Genomic DNA, 22,759 nt, shown 5'->3' with positions numbered 1-22,759 from the left:
CACCGAGCTGTGTATTACATTTTCTTTCAAATGGTCTTATGTTCTTCAAGACAAATGGTCAGAGAACCCTTCTAGTAAAAAGTCAGTGAAAATATAGCCTCTCTCTCTACCTAACCCTTTCCTTTCCTTCAGTTGGTGCAGCTAAGACAGATAGAGTTTCACATAACTGCCAGAGCTGCTTACATCATAAATAATTTGGAGATGGAGCGGCTTAGCTAACACAGTATTTTCTGCCACGCTTCATGAAAAGCTTGCTAAATCATGGATTTCTCTGTTCTACCCAACAACAATCATCCCGAGAAGTTCTTGCAACTTGAGGTGAAGTCTTTACCAATCAGCCCAGCTATGGCCCAGGCTGGCTTTGCAGCCGGAGCAGCCTTGTCTGGACACAGGCAGTGGCAGAACAGAGTCTATCTGCAGGTAGGCCTCTCTCCTCATGCCTACAGAAATTAGGAATGTTTCTGCTTCTAAAGACAGGACTGAACAAAATAAATTAATTTACTTTACAGTACATAATATTTTATGGGTATTTTATAGCAAATTCTTTATGTTAAATATTTCAATTTGGAGTTGTTTACATGTTGTTTATTTAGTGATTGAAAGAAGCTAAATTTCTTAAACCACGTAGAAAATAAGAATTTGTGCATAATTACATACATAGGGAAATGTTTGTGTATCTGTTGCTTTGTGTCTACAATATTTATTGGCGATAATCACACATTACATTTAAATTAATAGGCCATTTTCTTCTGTTTTTTTATTTTGATATGTCTCATCTTGTAATATATATCAAATAATAATAATGTTGAGTCAGATGTTCATTTTTTGCTAAACTGTTATCAAAAGTCTGCAGAAATGTAATACCACACTGAATGTAAAATAATAACAAAACTCAGGTCAAGGATATCATAAAATTTGACTTTTCCTATTTTATAAAGGCAGCTTTGGATACCATTGATACAGTATCTTTCTTATCTGAATCAGCCCACAGAGATTTACTGAGTGAACAACCCAAAGAAACCAGAAAAATGACATCCTGTTATTCTGCCTCCCATCTCTCATTTCCTGCAGATAGAGAAGAGAAATTTAAATTACTCTTATGGCTGGAAATCAACAGAAGGCAGCCCAGTACTCGTTGACAAAAGCCTCGGGAAGCACATCACCCCAGTCACCTTGAAATCCAAGATAAAGAGGAACCCTCTTTACTCAGACATAAGGACTGTTGATGGCTGGGAGAGCAAGAAAACACAGCCTTCCTGGACCATTCAAGAATATGATCGCCATTCACTGCACTCAAACCTGGCAGGCTACTTAAAGGTAAACATGATTCTAGTCAGGCTTGGCTAGTATTGCTGTCTTACAGCAATGGGGCCCTGGGTTCAATTCCAGACCTTATCTGCTATTATGTGAGTTTGTATGTTCTTCCTGTGCTCACTCCTTCTTTCCCAGAATCCAATTAATCTACCAGTATACAGTGTATGTTTGGACTGTGAGAGGTAACCAGAGCACCTTGAAAAAACCCATACAAACACAGGGAGAAACTACAAACTCCACAGAGTCACAGAGGAATTGAACCCAGGGCCAAAGTGCTATGAGACAGCAATGCTAACCATACTGCCCGTATGCAGATCCTTAAAATAACAATGAGAAATCTCAGTTATAAAGATGAAGGCTTTTTGCAAGGGATTAAGATAATCTAACTCAATAATCTAAGACGTATTATGTAGCATAAAAGAAGAAGAAACAATAATCATCACTTTACATTAGCTGGCATTAGCTGAAATCCAGGGATTGGTCTTAATATGAACTTAATAAAAAACTCAGTAATCAATTCAGTCATGCATGAGGATTTGGGTAAAAATAGGATGTTTAGTGGTCATGCTTATAATCAGGAGGTGACACCTGGCCGAGTGTTGGTCCTGAGACAATTACAGATGAATATTATAGTACCTGTAATACTACATGTTCAGACATTCCTGTGGAAGAGTAGGATCACTTGGCATTTGTTTCATATGGCATTATTTAAAATAAACTAAGAACAGTCAATTCATTGACTATCTCTTTTGTTCGAGGATTATTGTCTTACATGAACCCAAAAGTGACTGAAGACCGAATTTAAGACGGTACAATCTTGTCAAAATGAAATATCAACTATTTTTTCTAGTTTTTCTAGTTTTCTAAATTTATTAAACGGGAAATACTTTAAGATGAGAGGTTGTTTGCTTGCAATAGTTGATGTAATCTATGGAGGTCATAACAACAGGAACAAATTGTTTCAATGACAACAGAGTGTAGATAAGGAAATAGAATAAACCCTTTTATCTCCATCCCAAATCAAATAGGAATCTAGACCCTGAGGCTAGATCTTTTGTCCTCCCTTCATTTAATTGTATTGTTGTTAGGAGTGGAAAGGAATTTTAAGACAGACAATAGGCTTAACCTAACTAGAAATAAAATTAGTTTTTCAAAACTCCTTTGGAAGCAGAAGCATTATCACAGACATAGCTTCATTTGGAAAGTAATGATAGATGATGCCATGTGATTCTGCTTTTACTGTCATTATCTACTACTATTATCTAAAAGTCTAAAGCACTGCTGTGCAGTTTAATGCAACAGCACCAAAGAAATACCCAGTGTTTTGTCAGAAGACTGTGCAATGATGTAGTGTGAACCTGCTGTAAATCAGCAGGGTACCTCAGATAAGAAAGAAAGCGAAAAAAATGCTCTGTAACAAAGAGACTGCCAGAGTCATGTTACATGAGTGTAAAAGATAAATAGCTTAGAGGGAAATGAAAAACACTGTATATGTGTTAATGGCAGACAGTGGACAGATTTAAAAAAAATGTGTCAGACATACAAAAAACAGGTACAGGTAGAGTATTATATGTCTTCCCATTAAAGATGTGACACAAAGAGGAAATTATCATGAAATAATTACTTTCACCTTTAAATCAAGAGAAAAAAAACATATCTGCTGTGTAGTTGTAGTTGTTTTTTTAAATATAAATGTGTTATTTCCCTGCCTTTTATCACATCCTTTTCTTTTGATTTCAATTCCATCTTAGAAAATATCAAAGTTTGCATTCCTTGGTTTATCTTTTCTCATATCTCCACCACAGTTATTCTGATTTACAGCATACTTTATCATATTTAAACAACAAAAAATGCAAAATCTCCAAGGAATAAACAGTTTGAGTTGGGAATTAAATATATTAGGATTTTTTTACAGTTCTGATTCTGAAAACTAGACATTTAAAATACTTTAACTGCAGTTAAAGCTGAACAACATGGCATGTTTTCGTAACGCTGACAGCATAGGGCCAGCATGCTGTTCATCCCAGCTTTTATTGCAAATCCCTAACCCACATAGATAAAACTTTACAATGTCATATTTTTCCCAATCCTTTCAAAGAAAACTGTTTTATATTCTGCACAAAAACTGTCAATACCCTGATATATGATGTGACAAAGGAAGCACTAGGACCTGCTCTGTTCAGGAGCAGCACAAGACACGAATAATGACCATTTTTGACATGTCTGCCTTAAGTAAATCCTCATATGTCAAATGTCAGTTCCACTTCAGAGAGAAGGAACAGTACCTTTCAACTTGCTGCAATACTACTGACACCTGAAGTGAGAATGATAGAAGTTAACAAGGTTACTTTAACTTTAACGTTAAGTCCTATAATTGTATAGTTTAACTTTAAAGTTTGGAATTGATTTGGTGTCAAAAGAAGCTAAGGCTTACAACCATCAAATTAAAAAGAATAAAATGATCATAATATTGTCGATCTATTCATGTATTACCCTTTAAGGCTCCAAGTTGACACTTATCTGAGAGAAGATAATCAAACATTTAACATGCTTCTAGCTCCTTGCTTCCAGCTGATACATAACTGAGCAAAGTTTCAGAAAATAAGGAGCTCTTGTTTTCTAATGTAACATAAAGGCAGTCTATGGTGAATGTTTCATGCAACCTTTTGAACCAACAAAGGGTTAAAAAAGGTGACAAAAATAATATTCTGTTTCAGGAAGACCCCAGCAACCTCAGTTTTTGGATGGAAGATCTCTATACTCCTGGATATGATTCCTTACTAAAAAAGAAAGAGAATGAGCTGAAACGGAACAAAATTTGCAAAATAATCACCTTAATCTCTGTGTTAATATGCATTTTCATTGTAATTGTCACAGTGCCTATTGTTGTCACAAAACATAGGAATTAATGTTGCCAAGTATATTCATTATACTAATTTTAACCACATTGTTAATTTTATATATAATAACATAGCTATTTTGTTTTGCAAAGGTTCTAATAATAATAACACTTATATTATGCTTTTCTGGACACTCTACTCAAAGCACTTTACAGGTAATGGGGACTCCCCTCCCCACCTGGATGATGCAACAGCAGCCATAGTTCGCCAGAATGATTACCACACATTAGCTATTAGTGAGGAGGAGAGCAGAGTAATTAAGCCACTTCATAGACTGGGATTATTAGGAGGCCATGGTTGGTCCCCATCACTATACTGGGGTATTAGGACCCACATGGACAACAGGGTGATCGCCCTGTTGCAGCAGCAACCTTAGTTTTTCCCAGGAGGTCTCCCATCCAGGTACAGACCAGGCTCCCACCTGCTTAGCTTCAGTGGGTTGCTAGTTGTGAGTGTCAGAGTGATATGGCTGGTGGTTTAAAGCATCACATTTAATCATCACAATAAACTTGTCATGTTGATGTAGATTTTGCTTACTTTTTATGAGTGCCCCACAAACTGTAGCACAGTAGCTCACTATTACCTCCACTATTATCATCTCAATATTTTATTATTGTTTATTAATTATTATGGTTTTAATAGTGTAGTACATACAGTACAATACCTTCCAAATGTATTTAGACCTACTGTATGTATAGTTTTCCCATTTTGTTACTGTAGCTTGCAGTCAGCTTTGTAGCACCAATTAGTGTTTTTCATGTACACACCCTACTCCATGCATTCCAAGCAAAGAAAGAAAAGTAAATGATGTAAAAGAAAAATGGAAAAGCCATGATTGCATAAGTATTCAAACACTTAACTATGGCAAACCTAAATTCATTTAGGTTCACAAAATGCACCGTAACAAGCCACACAATTAGTTGTGTGGCCTCTGTGTGCAATAATAGTGGTTCACATTATTTCAGAATAAGTACACTTATCTCTGTAAGGATCTTTGGTCAGGTGGTGAATTTCAAACAAAAAGTCGACCATAAAGATCAAGGAGTTTTCTAATAACTCAGAGATACTGTATCTCAGACACTGCCTAGATCAGGTTGTCCCTCCAAACTGAGCAGCCAGGCAAGGAGGAAACTGGTTAGAGATGCCCAGCAAAGTGCACTCATATCACTCAGTTAATACCATCCATAGTGTCAAGCATGGTGGTGGCAGCATTATGATAAAGTCCTACTCATCAGCAAGGACTGGAAAGCCCGTCAAGACTGTAGGAAAAATAAATATACAGTAGTTCAGGTGGGTAGCTGCATCAGTAATAGGTTTATTCCATGCTGAAAAAAGAAGAAAGAGAACACAATGTTTCAGCCGTGGAGCCTTCTTCAGGGGTGAGAGCCCTGTCTCTCTCACCCTTAAAGAAGGCTCCACGGCCGAAACATTGTGTTCTCTTTCTTCTTTTTTTCAGCATGGAATAAACCTATTAAATATACAGTAGCAAAGGTGGATGCTGCACATTGGTGGTGGTGAAGGGGAGTTCCCATTACCTGTAAAAAGCTTTGAGTGGAGTATCCAGAAAAACGCTATATAAGTGTAAGCAATTATTATTATTGATTAAACATCTGGCAAAACCTGCGACAGATCTAAACCTGGGTCAAAACGTTACTTTTCAACAGGACAATGATCCAAAGCCCTGGAACAAAGCTACAGCAAAGCAACACTGGGGTGGCTTAAGAATAAGAAAGTGAATGTGCTGGAGTGACAAAGTTAAAGTCATAACTTGAATCCTATTGAAAATCAGTGTAAGGCATTGAAAATTGTTGTCCATAAGTGAGCCCCCTGCATCTTCATACCTGTAAAATTTGTAAAGTCTGCTAAGAGGACTTATAGCTGTAATTGCTACCTAAGGTACTGTACTTCCAACAAATATTGAGTTGACAGGACTAATTATTTATGTAATCATGTTTATCAATTTTTTCTCTTTAATTTTTGCTTATCTGGCCCTTAGAAGTCTTCATTGTAAGCATTCAAGTTTTGATTAAGATATCCATGCATCCATCCATTTTCTAAACCACTCAATCTAGTACAGAGTCATGTGGAGAACTGGAGCCTAACCCAGCAAGCAACAGGCACAAGGTGGGATATAGGGGATGCCAGTCCTTCTCAGTTAATAAAATAGTAAGTTTAAAAAATATGTATACATCTTCTTGAAATTTCACCAAACAGGACACCATAGGTGTCTGAATACTTACAAGGCAGTAGGTCAACATGTTAAAAAAACTTTAAATGAGCATATACAATTTTTTCTTAATTGTCTAACTTCTTCCTTCATTACTGTATAATCATGCTTTTCCTACATAATATCACAAATGCTTTCACTTTTCACAAAAATAAACTTCTTACTCCCCAAAATGTTGTGATTGAAAGTATTATTTAAATGTTTTTCCTATAACAATGGAAGCACACTGATACATTTTATAGAAACATCCATGGCATAGGTGAAACACATCTGGATTCTTTATTCTAAATAAGAGATAATAATAATAATAATAATAATAATAATAATAATAATAATAATAATAATAATAATAGTAATAATAATTGCTTACACTTATATAGCACTTTTCTACTCAAAGCACTTTACAGGTAATGGGAACTCCCCTCCACCACCACTATCCACCATCCACCTGGCTGATGAGATAAAAGGCTGGCAGACATCAGACATCCCCTTCTGAACTATTGAATGGCAGTTTCACATGATAAAGAACTGCACTGAGTAAATATCTGTGTTGTGGAGTGTTGTTTACTGTGCTTGATTGTACCAGTCTTTGTTATCTTGTATGTGATTAATTATAAATAAACAGTTTAATGAACAGGTGTGTGATAAAGCTATCTATTTTGTGGCAGAAGCCAGGCAGGGGAAGTGAACATGTGGGACTTGTGGACATTGGCTCATCAGGAGTCAATCTGTAAACAGCTGGGGAAGAGACCTTATTTTTTTCCCACCCAAGTAGGAAGTGGGAGACAATTAGAGCTTCAGCAACATCTACTACGGTAGGTACTGGAGATGGTGTAGAACTGGAAAGGAAACTAGGAAAGTTAACCTGAATTTTCCCCATTCTAGTTCATTCATTCATTTTTTTTTTGGTTACTTATTTTAGCTTGTTATTGGCAAATATATTTTATCTTTCCTTTTTGTATGCGTATACATAGCAATCTCTCACCCTGCAAATAAAACAGTGTGCAACAAGCTTTGCATCTACAAAAATTAAAATAAAATAAACATAAAGTGTTTAATAAACGTAAAGTTTATTAAACATAAAGTATATGACTCCCTTCTGCATCTCAAGGGAGGGAACTGATATACTGATGTGTTCTGACATGTTTAATGGAACATCCACAAACACACTTAATGCACCGTGTGGAAATACCAGCTTTGGACTAGGAGAAACACAGAGTTAGCGTTAACGCTTATAGGTGACTTGAATGTAGTATTCCACATTCATAAATTTAATCACTAGTCCTCTGTCTTTGGTTGTCAAATACTGCTTTCCAATGTTTTCTGTGTTATCAGGTTGTTGTCTACACCGAGCATAGCCTGATTCTTGGTTTCTCTGGACAGGTTTGCTGATTGCTGGAGCAATCATCTCTTTGTACAAACAACAGCACTCAGTCAATCTTCATTACTGACAGAAGTCATTATCATGCTTTCTCTTCTTGTTTGATAGACATCTTGAGCTTTTTGGTGGGCTTCTTAGTCACATAATCAGCACCCTCTGCCTAGGTCAAACATAAAGTACACACCACAAGCCTATTTTGTTAATGCATTTAGTTTTTCAGAGTTTACAATAACAGTGTATAACATTTCACCAAAGCACTCATACACGTGGTAGATTTTACATGCCTACATTGTCCTTTTGGTATTACATTTGAAGTGCTTGTATTTTCATTTTGCAAAAGTGTTGTTAAAAGCTAAGAGGGTGTGAATAATTGAAGACAGGGAGGATAAAATAGAATCAGGTCTTGACACTAGATTGCCTAGCAAGCAAATTATAATAGTCAACAACTCTCCCTATTTGACAGAGAATACTGAGGAGCCTGTTTCCTTTATTCTCCTGTGCAGTGAGATAACAAAATATTAAATCAGGCAACAAATATTAAAGAGACAAATATTTAGTTGTAATAATTTACAAGCACAAACACACGTCTATTCCTATTATGCACAGATATTTACAAGGCGGTGAGTACCAGGGCCCTGCCTTCAACAAAAACATGAAACATACTGTAGATCTTACCCCTTCAATTAAGCCACATACAGTATATACTATATACTAGGAAACAGAGGGAACCTGTTCTATATAAAATAACAGGCCCAAGGCAGGAATACATCACTACTTAAAATGGATGCTAAAAAAACGGGAATCTGTTTCACTTTTCAACAATAGGAAGTAAATATTGCCACAATTACTTTATATGACAACAGTCCTTTACCGGAAACTTAAAGTCGGGCTCTTCATTTCCCGAATTCTCCATCTAAAGGTGGAGTCTTCAAATGGTTCTGTTTCTTTGAATTTCAACCGCTTGATTTATTCTACGTTTATATCCACTTTTCCAGAAGGCTGGCTTAATGACTTCACTAAGAATCCTTATCGCTATTAAATATTAGTAAAATTGACAAGCCAGCTGGATAGCACAAAACTGTTGTCAGTGCTCAATAACATGACTGTCACGATCGCTACTCCTCCTCTTAAGGGCACTCCAGCCCTTCCTTGTTCTGCCCCATTACCCGCACATGTTCCTTATTTCAGCCCCTCTTCAGTTCCCCCTTAAAAGCCAGACGCAGACGTCATTCGAGGCTCTTCATTGAATTCCGTTTCGTGAGAGCTGCGTCTGGCTCCTTTATGCTTTTAACTTTCTGTTCCTGATCCCCCCTGCCGGTCCCAACCCGGTTTCCTGGTTTTTAATCCCCTGGATGGATCGCCTGGCCATGGACTTATGGTTCTGTTTTGGTTTCCTGTTTGGACTTCGTCTTGGATTGTTCGCCCCGGACTCATTTCCCCTGGACAACTGCACACCTAGGACACGCCCCCCTGTCTCCATACCCGTCTCCTGCATGACTTTTTCCCCAGTGTTTCCTCACAAATCCGGATTGTGTCGTCTGCATAGGGCCCAGAAAGAACTGTTCGTGACAATGACAAAATAAGGGACAGTTATGCAAATGCTCCAAAAATCTCCATAGTCGTACTAAAGAGATTAGTATACTGCTTGTTTGTTTATCTCCTCACACATAACAGCATGTTTAATTTTCTTCCACAATACCCCCAATAAACCAATACACAGCAGCAAATATGGAAAAACAGCAGTAACAGTGCTTTCCTTTCCAGAGCAGTACTTGTTGTTGACACTTGGAATGTTCACAGTGTATAGTTCTGGTTATGAATATTATTGGAGCTTCACATCAGTGAAGCATAGTTTCATCATTGCTGATCTAGTCTCATGTTAACTACATTCTTAACATTTTTAAGAAACAGTGTTTGCTTTATCAATAATAGCAGTCTTAAAAATAATTATGCCTCACATATGTGATTTTTTTACTCAATGCCAGAAGTCAGAAAGAAACAGATGAAAAATACAATCCCTACTTACTTAAGTTACTTATAAAAATCAAAATGTTTGGTTAACTGGTGCTGATACAAGTTTTAAACAAATTCCTCCATCTGCTCTACTCTAAGAGTAAAGTAAGATCATATAAATTAAAAGTATTTAGAAAAGAGACTGGGCTGGCTAACACAGGTTGACTCAAATTCTGCGTATTTTGGTCTCAGAATAACTCTTGAATTGCATCTGACATATAAAGCAGAAGTGTGCTTGAGCAAAAACAGACTTCTAATCACACTCAGAAAATGTAAGTGCTATGTTTTTCTCCCAAAGTGTTTACAGGTACTAAAGTAGAATTAATTTTACATACCTGTATATAGTCAAAGAACTGAATCAAGGTACACTTTAAGTTACCGTCTGACACCAGCATATATTTGTGCAGGTTCGTTCACACTTTTGAAACCAAATAGATCATATGTTAACTCAAATCTTTCCATCACCTTTAAAGCTCTTCCATCAGACAGCTCTATTCACACTACCATCAGGGGACCAAAGAAATCTCAAACTTACAGTGTTTTAACCTGAGGCTAGCCTTCAGCACACTGCTGGACAGGTGAATTTATTACTGTAAATTGCAAGTTGGCTGACCCACTTGTTTTTTTCTTGTTGAAAAAGTGACCTTATACAATCTTTACAGCTGAATAAAACACGTTTCATGTCACAGGGGGTCCTCTAATCTACTTTGTGTGTGTGAGGGGTGTCTCTGAGTTCTGCAAATGTTAGTTTTCATCCACTTTTACTCTCTCTTCATTCTTCTTCTTGCTAGCAATATTAATGTATGTTATTTTTTTTTCAATTAAGCCTTCCTTTCGAATTAATGAGTTGATGATGGGATGTTAGTTTATACTCAATATCTCAATTCTCAATGTAATAGATGACACCTGGACTGAACTGTCTGTACAGAACAGCAATAACCAGGAGTATAAGAAATAAGATTGTAAGTAAATGTAAATAAAAAAATATTCAATTTGTCAACTCAAAAATACATTTTGAGTGAACTTGATGGTGATGTCAGACGAAACTCCATGTTGCTCACAAAGGGTCTTAATGTAACATTAATTTTTGTTCTGAGTTATGTTCACTTCAAACAATCATCATTAAATAAAAAATATTGTATGTTGTACTTAATCACTGTCTAGAAGCAGGAAACTTTTTCATTCTACTCCGTTTCCAGACACATCTTTATTATTTTATATCTAGACTTTTTTCAAGGGATGAACATCACTTTATTAGCCCTATACAATTTCTTGCATTAGGAATTCATCTTTTCGCATACCCCAGCTTGCTCTCCATGAGGCACAGATACACAGACAGGGAGTACAGCTTGGGGTCAGAGAGCAAAGTCAGCCATTGTACAGTTCCCCTGGAGCAGTTGGGGTTAAGGGCCTTGCTCAGGGGCCCAAAGGAGTAGGATTCCTCTGCCGGCTGCGGGATTTTAACCGGCAACCTTCCAGTCACAGGCGCAGATCCTTAGCCACAGAGCCACTGCTCCGCCCCTTTTTTTTAACACAACATCACTTTATTATATATATCATTAATTTATGGATAAGTCATAATCTTAATAACTGTGAAAACCAGTTAGTACACAAATTTCCAGATGATCTCAGATGATGTAGTGGGAATCCAGGACTGATATTTTTTCTTCTTTATTATGCATTATACAAGCCATTTATGACATTTCAAACAAATATATTTTTTTATTATATTATTCATTAAAAAGAATACTGTTGTACATATATTCAGAATTTCTTTTGTTTTATTTATGAAGCATTGGCAGAGTTCTGATACGCTTTCAACCTATTCACAGATTCTGTCATTTAGAAGGCACTATCTTAAATTCAGACCAAGACCAGCTAAACTTCAGAGATGAGATGGGATGTGAAATCAAGGTGATAGAGCTAGAGTGTCTACACATACTAAAAATACCTCAAAAGCTGTCTGATAATTACTTCCTTTCCAGTGTCTCACTACTCTGTTCGTGTGTCATTTGTCACCAGCTGACAGAATTGCTCTGACACTGTCAGGAGGCTTCAGCTGGAACGCTGTCAAAACTGGTGACCTTACCGTTCATCAGTGACAATTTGGTTTCTTCTATTCGGTCATGTAAATTCTTTATAGAAACAAATTTGCAAATCTTATGGGTTTTAGGCATGCATTATTTATTCTATGCATCATCTTTTGTGACCCCTTTTTTGTGCTTGCCATTATTATATTTTTCCTACTTGAATATATCTTCTTTGATTAATAAGACTACATGTATTTTATATAACCATTCAGGACCTTTCATGTCGTGCAGCTAAAGATTATGATTTGTTTTTTCAACTTCCTATTTTCTGAACTAGGCTGATGTCTTAGAATGGGGCTGTATAGTACTAGTCCCACAAGGCCACTGTGTCTGCAGGAAGAGCTGTTAAACCTAAGCCAATTCCTACCTGATTTAGCTCACTAGGAGCTGGGTTGCAATGTAAACACTCAGATGCAGGAAAAAGTTGGACAATCCTGTCACCGCAACACAAATGATAGGGGGAATAATACGTACTGTACATTAATGAAGCCATCAAAATAAGTGCCATAATTCCCTAAAATCAAAATAATACAGAATATGAAATTGTTGCAATATTCTACATTTTGTCCGTTATGTTTTATCCGTTGCTTTTTCATTGCTTACTGTATTCATGTGAATCTCATTAAAGGAAAAAGCTGTTAGCCCCTCCAGTTTAGCATGGACCCTATCTGCCACATTGTTTAACTACGGTAGAAACACTAAGCAAAAATCTTAAATAAAACTTCATTTATAGCTTTTGAAGAGCTAGGATGCAGTTTGTCCTCTTTCGTCACTACAATTCTAACATGTACTGTATGTCAATATCTTTCAGGAATCGTGCAGATCTCTTTGTAGAAGAACTAGGAAATTGACTTTCATATGAATATACAGTAGTTCAATCGAGCACCATCTAAGTCAGCATGAGAGACCTGTGATTACTAATGCTATGGCCAATATTTCTGTAAGAGTTCTTGAGAAGACAAACACCATTGAGCTTCAATTTCAATCTGCACTCTTAAACTGAACTCTAGTAGCCGGAGAAAATATGCTCTGGTTTCTGAGGGTTTCTTCTGCAAATATGTCTATTGTTTTTTAATGTAATTACGTTTATTTCAGGTATTTTAAGACAGTCTTGATTACTAGGATACTGTAGGTGTGTCTTAAATTATTAATTTTCGTCACAGATCATAAGAATGAAGTGTGTGTGCATCCACAATTTCCCGTAATTTAACAAGATTGTTTCTAAAAATTTTACAATGTGTAAGGTGATCGAGAAAGAGTATCACCACTAGAAGGAGCTCTAGGACCATAATAAAGGTTAACTTGCATATTCCTTGTTGCATTCGAATTGATTATTTTATTGAAAGACATAAATTATCTGTCTCTTTAAATACACTACAAATTGTTATAATGGTTTTCTTTAATTCTGTGTGTAACTAGCCAGCAGAAGTGGGATTGCACAAGCTATTTTTGTAATTGTATACTTCAATGAAATAAAGGAGGAAGGCCAGTTAAAGACTCTCTCCAGTTGTCCTCCTACTGTATTTTAAAAGATTAAATTAATAGCTGAAACATACTATATATTCTAAACAGACAATGCTTGTAAAAAATATATGGTTCAGTAATCACTGTGTAAAATGATTTTCGGTTTATCATTCTACCGAATGTATTTTCTATTTTCAGCAATACATTGTAGAATAGAGTATTGTTTAAATTTGGAAGCATAAATTGAAGAATATGCTGAGTATTCTTTAAATATCAAAGATTAAAAATTAACATGTGCAATTTAATTGTGCAGCTTGTTCGTTTAATTATATAATAATTAAGTAATTACTGTATATATGTGGCATTATTTGCCATTGGACACTCTGTTATGTCCACTGTGTTCAGAGATATGAGTCAGAAAGAAACACAAAGAAACACTTAATATTTTGTTGAACTTTTCTATGGTTTTCTCATATAATAATGGAAATCCTAGAAAGTTGTTATACTTCATAACTATAATTTAATGGTACAGAAAGTATGTCCTTTTATTTATTTGTTAAAATCCTGATATTCTGCACTATCAAAGATGTAACACTACTAGATAAACGTAAGGGAGTTACCACCTACCAACATCAACCTCCACCCCCTCTTAAAGTAATTCAATCAATCCTCTCTTTTAGCTTAGGTAGAATCTTCCAATCTGAAAATACCTTTGTTTTTTCTTACTTTCCAAGGAAAGTTTCATTTCTCTTGCCTGTTACAGATGTCAGGTCACATGATAATGAAATTATTTTACTGTACATAGCCCTGACATTCTGACCATTTTCATCTTGGTTGGGTTTTGCGTAATGTTTTCCATGTTTTTCTAGCGATGTTGTAATTTTTTTCTCCATCCCATTAAAAGACATGTATATTTTGAAAAACTAAAAGCGACATACATCAGATAAAGACTTCAAGTTCACTTTTGAAGCATCATCTCGATCAGCTGTTGTTGTTTACATCAACATCATTGTTTTCTGGTTTCTCCCAGTCTACCCTTGTTGATTCTTACAATTCTGGATGAATTGTCAACACAGTTCGTCTGCAGACCTATGAAGAACCATACAGTATGTATAAAATGTATAAAATACTGGTTTGTATTTTTCAATTTCCAAGTATTTCAGTTATTACAACTTATGAAAAATATGCTCATCAAAGTTAATTAATACAACAAAACTACATTTCACCTGTTTAAATTGTGCTATTATTCCAGTTTATAATAGTTTATAAGAGATTCCCAAAGGTTACCAAAGTACCTTATAGACGAAGGGACCCACATCGCCCACCAATGAAATACATCCTCTCTGGTGATGCATGGAAGCCATTCTTTACCAGATACAGTATATGGTGAACCAGACCATATAAATAGGGCCGTTTAGGTAAGCCACATTATGTCAGCAAATGGAAAATCGGTTAACAACTCTACTCTTGAAAATAATACCAAGGTATCTTTAACGACCAAGAACCTTAGTTTAGTGTCTCATCTGTATAGTGTTTTCTTACTATGTTTTCTATATTTTGTAGAATTCATATTAACAATTTGCATTTTTATACAGTCATACTGTAGTACAATTATATCTTCATCAAATAGCTCAGGAAAAGTAGCAAACTGTACTAGAGGTAGTGAGCCTGTATCACATACAAATTATATATTTATTGTAAAAAATCAATGATACCTTATAATTGAAATTTAATAGTGGGAATGTACTTTGGTTTTAAAGTGAATTTATTATTGGATAGTTTTGACAGATCTTAATGATACAATTAGAATTTGAAAATAATTTTTTAAGTATTTTAAATGTCTTGTCAATCTTCAAATACATTTAAGGAACAAATTAGTAATGTTTGAATACATTTGTTCACATAAATTAGTTAGTGGAAAAGTACATAATTAAAATTGAGGCGGGTAGCTCCGTCAGCATGCGTAGGCTGCAAAGGAACAAGTAATAGGTTTATTCCATGCTGAAAAAAAGAAGAAAGAGAACACAACCTTTCGGCCGTGGAGCCTTCTTCAGGTGTGAGAGAGACAATTAAATTAAATTAATTAAAATTGAACTACATACTGTATTATATTAAGAAGTTTGCACATCATTCACATATGGTATGATATGTCATGTTTTAAAAGTGGATGTAGAACAATTGAAATAGCTTACAGTTGTATGCAGAATATATCTTCATTATGCATGTTTCTAAATTTAATTCATAAGAGTGTTCATATGGGAAAGATGATTAAAAAGACCTTCAGAACAAGAACTGCTCTATGCAGAGATAAGAACATATTAAATCTTAACCCATTTTAGATATGACTGTCAATTTGTGAAGTCTGCATATACTGTAACATTGCCGAGAGCCAATTGCTTCAATCAGAGAGAGATCATATAGAAAAACAAGGGTAGTTTTCCCAGAACAAGTACAGTATATAATAAAAATATATTTTCTAACCAGTATAGTTAAGGACTTGTTTGCTTGTGGTTTCTGTGCCTCCCACCTTATACTGTCATGTAACTCAAATTTTGCGAGCACTTAAGACTTAATCTCTGAGCCACAGTAACACTACAGACAATAAGCCATGAACCTAACAATAGAAGTATTAGGAGGCAGTATGGTTAGGGAAAGACTTTTTATAAGAATCTTATTCTGGGATCAATAGGGTTTTCCGAGACAGGATGAAGTAAACCAGTTTTTGATTTTTCTCTACAATCCTAGGTTAAGTGTGTGGCCTAAGCACTGATCCCTATGTGTTTCCATAAAGACAAGACAGTTATTACTGTATGTGTCAGATAAGGCTTTCACCTTGGACTTTAACTCATTGGTATTAGGCATGGAAAACCACACATTTTAAATGACATTCCATCAAGATATAATGTATTATCACTGAGCTTTACTTAATATGTGGCATTTTAGTATTGTTAGCGTATAATCAAATGGAAATGTTGCAGCTGGCAATGGTATAGAGGTAACACCTATGAATAACATTTTATTGTTCTGATAAACGTCTAAAAGCCTAAACGTTAGGATAGGGACCTACTTTATGTAACTGAATGAAACTTCTTGCTCTTGATGCTGACAGCCCTCTAAAATACTAATTCTTATTTTTAATTAACCATGTGAACAATGAAACAGTGGGGACATCCGAATATTATATACATTTATTATATTATAAATGTTATATATGAATTTGTTTAACATATATTGTGCCTTTGTTCATAAAATACAATTCAGTTGCTTTGCAATAAACGAAATAGGTTAAAATCTTAAAAACAGTAACATGTTACGGGTTATTTTTCTGCGTCGAGCGACCGTAAAGTGGAAAAAAAAGATAACAATCAGCATGAATTTGCTCCGAAAAACATTCCGTAGGCTAGAATAAACAAAAAGTAATCCTATGGTACCGAGGAGAGAGTTTAAACTGCGATTGCTAAAACGGGAAATATTTTGTTGAGAACTTTATATATTACAATCTCGCGAAAAGCTGTCGTGTGTGGTATTGCTTTAAGCGGAAATAAGACATCCATTATCACTAGTCGATATCGATTTTTCCTTTCTTAATGGCATACATCAGTAGGTTTTTTTGATCGTGTCCGCATATTTATTTAACACTGAGAGTACATTCTTACACACAGGTTGTATTTGCCTTAGTCTTTAAGTCACCTGTCTGTGTTACTGCGTCGCTGTAGTACATACTTTACACTAGGCTAGAACTATGTTTTCTGTTCTGTTTAAACATTATCGATTCTCATGCCTCTCCATTATCATCCTGTCTTCTTTAACATTTAACTAAATACCCGGTTAGCAATTAGTGATGCAGCATCTCTCCTCCTCAAAGAACTCCCTCAGGATAGCAGCCTGGGAAGAGGAGGTTCCTGAGCCGCTCTTAGTCATAGCCCCTCCCTCTCCCCTCTGTCTGCCTGGCCCCAAATAAGTCTCTCCGTTACTTCACACAGCAATGAATATTTATACACGTACTGTTCGCCCGTTTCCAAACGGCGAGAAATTAGAGAAGGGGGACGGAGAAAAGCAGAGTTATTTATCCTGACGTCAATTTGTAAACAAAATGGCGAGCCGGGCTGGGAGGAGGAGCGCGACTTGAGCAAGAAGTAGCAAATTACAGCTTAGGAGCTCTAATTTTTATTCATTAAGTTAGCAGCATGAAATCTTTGAAGCCCTCTTACGCCTCGAACTTTTTGATTCAAAGAAAACTGGCCGCCGGTATGAGTTACAGATAAGCAAGAGAGGGATATACACAGAAGCCAACTTTCTTTCAGTAAAATGCTGATACTCTTTCCAATGGAAAGGAAAAAGGAACCCTGCTTTCAGCGTTGCATCAAATTCTGTCTGTATTGCAACTTCTTCCTTTGCGCTGGACATTACAAATAAAAAGGAGCAAGTAATTTTTTCCAAGAACGGCTACATGACAGACGTTTGAGATTCTTAATGTATTGTCCTTGGATGTATTTATTTGTTTCAGTTTGGTTTCAAAGATGTTATTTAAGGATGTAGTTTGGATCAATGTTCTCACACCTAGGTAGCATTACTTGTTAACATACTTCTTCGATGTTCTGTCATGAGTAATTATCGTTCAGTGAGATAAGGCATACCTTAGGCGAGCCTTGAAAATAATATACACTCTATATTTCAACTATACAGTATTTAACCATGGCCGTGAGGTCCAGGAGACCCTTGATGAGTGTGATCCTTGGGCTGATTGTTGGATTTACCGCGGCTTCTTGGCTTATAGTCCCCAGAGTCCTGGAAATCAGTGGCAAGAAGAGGAAATCCACGATCTGCTCTTACTACAGTAATGTGGCTGGCATCGGTAAAGTGGCTGAGAGTATCGGCAGTAGTGCAAGCAGCAATTCGTGGCAGAAGGAAAAAGACAACACTCTTTCCAGCCAGGAGGAAAGCGAGGAAGAGGAAGAGAGCAGATACAGGACTGGCAATGGCAGTGGAGATGGCGGGGGACCTATATCGCGACCTAGGCATTTCCTATACGTTGGTGTCATGACAGCTAAAAAATACCTGGCTTCCAGAGCCGTAGCCGCTCACAGGACATGGACCCGGTCGATTCCTGGGAAGGTGGAGTTCTATTCTAGCGAGGGATCTGACATTGTGCCTGTGCCCATCTCCGTTCCTGTGGTCTCCCTGCCTGGGGTCGATGACTCCTATCCTCCGCAGAAAAAGTCCTTCATGATGCTGAAGTACATGCATGACAACTACCTGGATACATACGAGTGGTTCATGCGGGCGGATGACGATGTCTACATACGAGGTGAATAAGTTAAAGTTCAGCATTTACAGTCTTATGTCTTGTGGAATTTGAAATTGAAACTGGCTCAGTGATCTGTAGCTGTTTTTTCTTTTTTCTGGAAGAGCATCACTGAAGCTCTCAAACTTTGTCATTGCATATTTGAACAATTATCAAGACAGAATTAAAATAAAACTCAACTTAGCGCAAATAAAATATAAGCTTATATGCTTTCATCGAGATTAACATATTAAAGCTACATAAATGATAACACGTAAATGTACTGTTGATACCGGCAACTTGTATGGCGTGACTAATTTAGGTTTAAACAAAATAAAAAGTGCTCCAGATTTTTTCACATGAGCGCTTCGAGCAAGCATTGTTGCATGACTTACACGAATAAAACAAAAAAAAACATATAAAAGTACGTACTAAGTCAATAGCATTACGTGTTGAACGGGCCAGTAGCGTATGAGACCTTTTTTATGCAAAAAGGAAACAAGCATCATTTTATGAACTGTTAAATTTCCTCTAGCTTTCCACTTTCACTTTCCGTTTCTTTTGCAATGAATAATAACCTAATATTTCTTTTGAAAAATAAAAACACAATCTTAATTTGACATTTGAGTGTAGTATTCCAATATTTTAAAATAAAAACAATTGTCCCAATGTTGTTGGTTTGAACCTTCTTAGTGCTTGACAGGCTGCTTAAGTATAATAAATAATGTACAGATGTTCAGATACTTGATAATATGATGGGATTTGTCTGCCACTTCTGCATAGATTTATTCAATACAACTCGGATTGCATAATTTATTGATATGCAGGGTTTTCAGGAAAAAAATGGGGTTTACTTAATTTAAGACAGTACTGAGGTATCCTGGCTTGGGGGGATACATACCATAAGAGTACCCTGGTCAGAACAAAAAAAAAAGTTTCCACAGTTGAGCTTTATCTCCTGTTTCAGTTAAATAAGCAGAACACACAAGGAAGTTATAAATACAACGTTAGAAAAAAACCTTGCAGAACACATGATGCTCAAACTTACAAGTCTAGCATTTATTTTGAAGTAGAGTATATACAGTATTTCTGATTTATTCAATAAACCTGAATTTCACAGTAAAATGTATTTGATCCCAAACAACAATTCTGTGATCTAGAAAAAATAGTTAACATTATTAATCTGATTTTTCAGAGCGGACCAGCAACAATTAATTAAATCAGACTACTGAATGTAGTCAGCTGGGGTTAAGGGTTTTTCAAGACCTTGTTGATGGGCTGGTCATTCTTATAGAATCAATGAGGAACAAAAGTTATTTTTTAATGTTTTTAAGGGTTATAGAAGTCAGCTGGCTTTTAACTTACATCCGACAATAATGTAAATGTATTCTCAAAAGCAACACAAATGGAACATGGGAGCATTTAGTAGAAAGATATATATTGTCAGAGGGGGCTAAAATGCCATTACTGTCTTCAACGTTAATTGGCTTCATGACATTGCCTTATCTGCAAAGAGGTATTACACTAGCAATCTAATCTGGAGAGAGTGCAGGGCTGCATATGGCAGGCGTAGTATTTATTGTATCTCAATAAATTATTTTAAATGTAAGGTTTTTGTTTTATCTTTCCTAGGTTAAAATTAAGGGTGGAAATGCAGTTATTGCTGCTTGATATTATAATTATCACAGTATCCTGGAACTGAATAGTGCAACTTGCTTTTTAACAGCATGCTTTCATGGCTACAATTCATTCGGAATCTGCTTCATTGGTTTAAGATAATATATATTTCAAAACTGCATTTCCAGTTTTTGGCTTAATGGAGTAGAAGAAGTTCACTGTGATTTAACCCAGGTCTGCATGCTTAGTTTGTCGCTTTGTGCAATGATGTTGGTATATTTTGCACAACCTTTTTACATATGAGACTTACAAAAACGTGACAAATGAATACATCAGAAATAATTTCTTACGGGCTTTTGCCACAACAATGTGGCTGAAAGAGTTCGTCCAAACACACCTCTGAGATCAGAGGGGAGTCGCGTGCATGCTTTCAGACACATACAGCTGCACACAGATTATAACAAATATCAAAGATGGAACCACTTCATGAGGTCTTCGAACACTTTTTCTTGGTACACATATCTGGTCCCAGAGGGCCATGGTCCAATACAGTTTTTAGGTCTATTTACATCACTACTTGGGCAAGAGTTAAATGGCTCAGTTAAGTAAACCATTAGTTCAAATACCTGAAAAAAGCCTGCTGGAAGCTAGATTTGGAGAGCAGAGGTCCAGAGTAGCGTTTCCTCATCCAGATCTTCATAACCACGTTTGCTGTTTTTTCCCCCAGCTGAGCTGTTGATTATTTATTGAGCCCCAAATCATGTCCTAGATAGACATGTTCAAATTATTTTCACTTCTGAAAATATTGGATATTGTAGTTTAACTGTGAATATTCCTAAGTAAGTCTTTTTTAGAACAGAAAACAGTGGGGGAATTCCTAATTGTATTATCTGTTGATTTTAAATTAATTGTTAGTTCATTTAAAGCTCCAACTGACCAATTAAATGTCTGTTTGAATTGAGAATCAGCTGACAATTGGGTCACCAGGACCAGATTTGGGAGCCCATAGCTCAGGCAGTTTACTCCATGTTCATTTTAGCACCCAACCATTTACCTTAATGCTTTCAGGTAAGTACCCTTAGCTTTAATGCAGTACAAAACACAGCTAAATAATATCCAACAAAGATGCACAAAAACACTACTTCTATTGTTTCTTAAGGAACTCAAAATAAATGTAATTGCTAATGGCTTAGCTTTTTTTTATCTTAAACATGAATACATTGTTTTAAATTTCAGACCTCTGTTTAGAATGATAGGCTACAATGAAACTGCAAATGTATCTCTCAAAGTATACAGTAGGTTTGTAGCATTCCATGTCAAGCATCTACTGGTTTGACTTCCATGCTTCAGGACTTTCATTAACCAGTGAAGTGTATTTAGTGTGATAAAAGATATGCGTGGTACCTGGAGTTAGCTTTCAGCATGTGAAAAGGAGCACACTGGATTTGAGAATCAGCAAGGACATATATGAATGCATATATCCTTGTTTGTTTTGACATTATGCACCCTTGAGTTCTTCAAGGCAGTTTTTTACCATTCCTGGTCCTGGAGGAACACTGTGCCTGCTGGTTTACATTCAAGCTGAGCTCTAAATCTCCGATGCTAATTGAAGATTTCAGAGATCTCCTTTCTTGTTCAGACTTCTATTTAAGTTATTTCTTCGGTCAGTGCAGAATGTAAAAAATACCCCCACTTCAGGGGTACCCTTTCTATCAATTGCACCAACTTCTGCACAGACGTCTGCACGGCTCCTCCTCAACTTGCTTGTCATTATTCGTGACTAAACAGCTCCTGCTAGTCGATCGCATTATGATGAACAGATACAGATGGGAATTATGCCGAACACTCTCATAAGCGTTTTGTTCCTTCTGCAGAGGTTCAATTGGCTACATATCAGGCAACGCACCTGAACGAGGGCAGGTGAAACCCTGAAATTGCTGCAGGGTTGATAATTACAATTACAAATCCCATTTGACCGCTTAAGAGCTGAAAGCAAATTCTCAGATATGCCCCAGATAGAAAACTGAAATCAATTAGCCCGTGATTAAGAACTCAGCTTGAGCAAAAAAACTGAAGAGACATTTTTCCTCCGGGACCAGGGTTAGGAACCACAGCTTTAAGGTATATGACATACAGCACTAAATCAGTTGGACTCATTGATTAGTTTTTAGTACAGTACGTCTGGTAAAACCTAGGAGGATATATACTGTATACAGTTTCAACTTAGATTTTCTATTTTAATGTATTAGATCAAAGCAATTACTTATACGGTAGTGCCATTTATATAGTCTGTTTTGAAGATTTTGGGTTTTGATTAAGAGCCTTTGTTTTGTAGTTTTTAGTTCATGTCCACCTGTTTTTGTAGATTTTTAAACCCAAGAGAAAGTAAATTACTGTATCACTCTTACTGGAGGTTCAGTTTCTTTCACTCTGCTGCCTCTATGCTTTTTATAGTGATGACATCGTACT

At 36.2% G+C, this 22,759-nt stretch overlaps 2 protein-coding genes across 2 annotated transcripts in view; both read left to right on the top strand.

Annotated features, from left to right (window-relative positions):
- Positions 1–243: 243 nt before the first annotated feature.
- Positions 244–5,515, top strand: minar2 (membrane integral NOTCH2 associated receptor 2). Its single transcript, XM_088629822.1, has 3 exons — positions 244–420; positions 1,072–1,317; positions 4,032–5,515. The coding sequence occupies exons 1-3, from the start codon at positions 262–264 to the stop codon at positions 4,221–4,223; spliced, it is 597 nt and encodes a 198-aa protein (XP_088485948.1). The 5' UTR covers positions 244–261; the 3' UTR covers positions 4,224–5,515.
- An 11,814-nt stretch (positions 5,516–17,329) lies between these two features.
- chsy3 (chondroitin sulfate synthase 3) overlaps positions 17,330–22,759 on the top strand; it is a 150,658-nt gene continuing 145,228 nt past the window's right edge. Inside the window, exon 1 of the mRNA XM_088629821.1 lies at positions 17,330–18,697. Within this exon, the coding sequence (XP_088485947.1) occupies positions 18,085–18,697 (613 nt within the window). The 5' untranslated portion in view covers positions 17,330–18,084. The remainder of the gene's footprint in view (positions 18,698–22,759) is intronic.

This window comes from Lepisosteus platostomus, chromosome 4 (assembly GCF_059453375.1).
Source record: "Lepisosteus platostomus isolate fLepPlt1 chromosome 4, fLepPlt1.hap1, whole genome shotgun sequence".
Lineage (NCBI taxonomy): Eukaryota > Metazoa > Chordata > Actinopteri > Semionotiformes > Lepisosteidae > Lepisosteus > Lepisosteus platostomus.
This window is presented reverse-complemented; position numbering and strand designations above follow the sequence as displayed.

Bases quoted from the DNA above. Each gene is read 5' to 3' on its own strand.
- minar2 (XM_088629822.1), top strand. From the start codon at position 262: ATGGATTTCTCTGTTCTACCCAACAACAATCATCCCGAGAAGTTCTTG. The intron at 421-1,071 runs GTAGGCCTCTCT...CATTTCCTGCAG, and splicing joins AGAACAGAGTCTATCTGCAG to ATAGAGAAGAGAAATTTAAA. The intron at 1,318-4,031 runs GTAAACATGATT...ATTCTGTTTCAG, and splicing joins ACCTGGCAGGCTACTTAAAG to GAAGACCCCAGCAACCTCAG.